This window comes from Quercus robur, chromosome 2 (assembly GCF_932294415.1).
Source record: "Quercus robur chromosome 2, dhQueRobu3.1, whole genome shotgun sequence".
NCBI lineage: Eukaryota > Viridiplantae > Streptophyta > Magnoliopsida > Fagales > Fagaceae > Quercus > Quercus robur.
Genome location: NC_065535.1, coordinates 39,941,470 through 39,946,088, shown reverse-complemented (window position 1 = coordinate 39,946,088; position 4,619 = coordinate 39,941,470). Strand labels below are relative to the sequence as shown.

At 37.8% G+C, this 4,619-nt stretch overlaps 1 protein-coding gene across 1 annotated transcript; it reads right to left on the bottom strand.

Moving 5' to 3' along the window:
* Positions 1–295: 295 nt before the first annotated feature.
* LOC126713675 (glutathione hydrolase 3) lies at positions 296–4,370 on the bottom strand. The gene is made up of 7 exons (XM_050413505.1): positions 4,013–4,370; positions 3,003–3,343; positions 2,228–2,746; positions 1,622–1,857; positions 1,241–1,505; positions 894–1,031; positions 296–775 (listed from the first exon to the last, which is right to left on the bottom strand). Exons 1-7 carry the CDS (start codon positions 4,116–4,118, stop codon positions 503–505), a joined length of 1,878 nt encoding a protein of 625 aa, XP_050269462.1. The 5' UTR covers positions 4,119–4,370; the 3' UTR covers positions 296–502.
* Between the last annotated feature and the right edge of the window lie 249 nt (positions 4,371–4,619).

The window sequence follows — 4,619 nt, the reverse complement described above, 5'->3', positions numbered from 1 at the left end:
CCCTGTGTTCAATACTCTTATGATACACCTTTTTTTTTTTTGGTTGAGAAACACCCTAATTACGATGCACTCAGTCGTGAACGTCTTACTTAAATTCTATTTCTTATACTATCAAGCATATTCAAGATTGAGCTTGGCTTTGTCCCTAAACTCCCATTACCTCCTATCCAAAATTAATAAATAAATAAAAGAAGAAAGAAAAAAGAAAAAACTCCCATTACCCTCTACCCCCCACCCCCCAAGAATTTTTTTTTTTTTTTTTTTTAAAGCGTAAATTTGAGCTAATATTGATGGATTTATCTAATCTTTATAGTTTTATTGGAATTGGTTAAGACAATGCCTGAATGATTGTAGACCGAATTGATATTAACATTTACAAAAAAAAAAAATATAGATATAACCTTTTTTATGTTACAACAAAAGGGGCCAAGCTTGAAAATGCTCCAACTGAAAGCCTTCTCTCCGTCCCTCACAACATTTCAACCTGCAACAGAAGTGGCGACTACACAGCTGCAGGCCTCCCATCCTTTCTAGGGTCACTTACAGCAGTGAGTGTACCATGGAAAAGATTGGCATTAGAATATTTTCCACTTTTTCTTCCCATGTAAATGTGGTTTTGGAAGGTTTGAACAACCAACTGGACGATGGCTCCTCCTGCCAGGGCCTTCAGTTGATGACCCCTCTCTTTTAAGAAAATCTTTCTTTCGTCTGAAAGCTCAATGTGATAGCCATCAATCACAGTCCAGTTTTCATAACAAACCACATTAGGTATTAGCTGCATTGGATTAATACTTATAGTCAGTTCACTCATTGAGAGTTATGCAAGAATATATATATATATATATATATATATATATATATATTATGTTTATGTATTGAGAGGAGTCATGAACCTTGTGGTAAACTCTTGGATTCTCAACTGCAGCTAATGGTTCCATCCCCAAGATAAAATGGTTAAGAAAAACCTGGAGTACTGCTGGAACTATGTTCATACCACCACTACCACCAACGACCCCTGCCAGCTCATCATCCTGCCAAGGTAAGATACAAAGTGAGGAAAGTACAAAAGAAACAAACTAATGTACGTAAAGACAATCTGCTTAATGATACATCTGATAAGTGATATAGCTCCTAGATGGCAGACTATTGTACTAGTATTCAGATTGATTGTAGAGTTTCAATCAGTTTTAAAAGAAAAGGTTTTAGGGAACAATTTTTTTTAGTTATCCTATTCACTTACCTTGGTAACAATGATTGGAGTCATTGAAGATAATGGTCTCTTATTTGGTTTGATAAAATTTGAAGGAGCAGGAGGGAGTTTGTCAGGCGAAATTTCTGTGGGTGTAGAGAAGTCATCCATCTCATTATTCAGCACAATCCCAGTAGAAGGAGAGAGAACCAATGCTCCAAAAGGATAATTTACAGTAGTGGTCATTGATACAGCATTTCTATCTGCATCTACAATGCAGAAATGACTGGTTCCATGATCTCTAAGCTGACTCCACCTGGAAATTATGGGCCAAAACTTTAGAACAATGACATAGTGACTACAATATCAGGCATTATTGTCAGCCAGATGGGGAAAGCTCAAATTTATACCACTAAGGTAAATGGACCAAACCTGCTCATATAGTATTCTGGGGGGAAAGTGGTGTTGTCAAGTATCTTTTGCTGAATTTGCTTCGCAAAAGATGGGGAGAGCATGTCAGATGTATAGTTACTTATGTCAACAAAGTTAGGGTCACCCAAGTTCATTCGAACAGCAAACATGTGTTTCAGTGCTTCAACCAGGCGATGTAGGCCAAGATCTCCCTTTGCAGCACTGGAATTTCCATAGCTTTCAAAGATGTTTAAAACCTGTTTTTACCAATTTTCAATAATCAATATACATATGCAAAAATTAATTCTGTATAGTGAAACATACTGTATATCCTTCAAAAGTAGCTTCTTGAACAGTTCAATCACCAATGGCCTAGTGTCCTGGTACTCTGTCCTTTTGAAGGTGAAAGGTGGAGATTTGGACCTCAGTGGGATTTTTGGTGGTAAAGATTATTCTAACACTAGGCAAATAATTGCAAATATAAGTTCTAATCCTCTAAAATTGGATACTCCAATCCTTCACCAAAAACCAAAGGCTTTTTTGTTCATCAAAAGAGTCAGTAAGTAAAGCATCTAAATTACTAGTGAGCAACACAGATAAGAACATGAAGAAAAATAAATTACCCACCAGAGAAAGGCCGAGTGTTCCACTTGAAGGAGGTGGCATTCCAAGTATAGTGTAGCCCATCACATTCACAGCCATTGCATCCGTCACCTCCACTGTATAATTCCTTAAATCCTCCATTGTCAAAATTCCACCTGCCTCTCTCACATCCTTCACTAACTTCTCACCAACAGTCCCATTGTATAAAGCTTGTGGCCCCTCCTCTGCCACTGCCTCTAAGCTGCGACTGAGTTCCACATTGTAGCATGTATCACCTGCTTCTAACACCTTCCCATTTGGCGCAAATACTTGGCTTAAACCTGGGTCGTTCATGATTATCTTTGCATACCTAGTAATGTAATTTCCAAGATAAGGTTTGATCACAAATCCATCTTTAGCAAGTTTTATGGCAGGTTGGAATAAAGTTCTCCAAGCCAAACGGCCATATTTCAACCAAGCTTCATGAAGGCCAGCTATCTCTCCAGGAACTCCCATTGCAAGTGCACCAACAACTTTGGACATGGGATTGTTCTCATACATATTCTGCTTTTGACAATTATATTTTTGTACAAAAAGCCAAAGAAAAATTGTTGTTAATGCTTGGTAGAAGAAAATGGTAAAATTTGAAGTCACCCTATCATCAAATGGGTCCAAACTAAAAGATCTGTAATGCACATGCCAATTTGATTTGAACATAGTAACTGTTTGATCAACCTGACTATTAATGCAACATATTTGATAAACTAGACCTACTGAATCTTGGGGTCCAAAATTTTAGCTAAAAGGGAAAATTTTGAACCTCTGAAGCTGCTAACGGAGCAGTTTCCCTCATGTCAAAAGCTTGGGTTTGTGAGGTTGAGGAGGACCTGACCATCATGAAGGCTCCACCTCCAATCCCACTTGCCATAGGATTAACAACACCGACACACAATGCGGTTGCCACTGCAGCATCAACAGCATGCCCTCCCTGCCTAAGCATGGATGCGCCAATTTCAGAACAACGTCCATCATCGGCAGCAACAACACCATGTTCTGACTCAACAATATCAGTATTATCAGCTCCAATTTTTGTATCATACTTGCTTCCTCCTCTTAGTGCCCAGGAACTTAAGTCACTGCCACTGACTATAAGGCCTACAACTGAAAAGCAAATAGCATGCCCATGGTTAAATATATAACACTCTCATGCCCATAAGCTGTCAAAAAAAAAAAAAAAAAAATCCATCATAACACAATAATAATATCGAGAACCATATGGTTTTTTGCAATCAATTTTGCCAGTTTCTGGCTAATCATTATAACCGATTTGGTGTCCTACCATTTAAAATCCCAGACTTGGGCTCAAAGCTGAAATGGGAAGATAATTAAAATTTTGAGACTTGGGGATTGCTAAAATCTGGTGACTTTGGTGAGGTCAGGCTTGAGCAAAACTAAAAATCACTTGAAATTCCAAACTAAAACTATGATTCCAAGATCAATTTCTTGTCTCTTATGCTCAAAAGCGTACTCACTGGTTCAACCAAAAACTTTAGGGCCAAATTAGAGAACAAATTTTCTTATGTTTAATAGATCAATATTTGTGCTGTCTTATGAAGTCAAACCTGTTACAGTGAAAACCTGGGTGTGGGTTCTCATGTATTACAGTCAAATTCCAAGAGAAAAGAGAAAGAGATCTTAAAAGCCCACAACATATTAGAAGACAAAGCATTTCTTCCTTGGTTGTAATCTGTTTAAGATAAAGGATTTGTGACAAACCGAAAACTAAGAAAAAATAGAATAACCCCAGTTGAGGGAATAGAAGACACTGACTTGTAATGGCTATAAATGCAACAAGGAACCACAGAGATCTCCTCCAAATCTTGTTCTTGTTGTTGTACTTGGCCAACACATCATTGCTCAGAAGTGGAGCTTCCATGTCTTGCTGCAACACAGAGAGAGAGAGAGAGAGGTGGTAGGTAAACGTAAAACGTTAGAACGGTTGGTGGAGAGTTTGTGTTTGGTTAGGACTGAGGTTAAAATTCATACTCCAATAAATTTGGCCAGCAAAAAACAACGGGTGTACTATTACATTGAGGATAGAAGTTAGTTAGAATTAACTCTCTAACTTGGTCAGGTTCCTGGGACATATTCAGAGCCTGATTCAGTGATTGGAGCTTTTTGCCTTTGCCTTTCTTTTTGCCAGTTTCAGCGTTCCTTTTTAACTACGGAGCAAATTAATTGCAGCCACGTTAGATTTTTAAGAGCCTTTTACGGAATTAATACGAGTCGCACGATATGTGCTTAATCCTAATAATATATTATTTACAACGTGATGCACGCATCTTTACTTTATATCTTAGAATGTCCAATTTGGATTTCTACATGTGTCTTTTAAGTGTCTGACTCGGCTTCTTCAGATTCTCCAAAAAATAAAAAA

Coding starts and splice junctions, on each gene's coding strand:
- LOC126713675 (XM_050413505.1), bottom strand. CDS start 4,118: ATGGAAGCTCCACTTCTGAGCAATGATGTGTTGGCCAAGTACAACAAC. Junction 1,506..1,621: donor CCAGAATACTATATGAGCAG/GTTTGGTCCATT, acceptor CATAATTTCCAG/GTGGAGTCAGCTTAGAGATC. Junction 776..893: donor ATCCAAGAGTTTACCACAAG/GTTCATGACTCC, acceptor AATCCAATGCAG/CTAATACCTAATGTGGTTTG.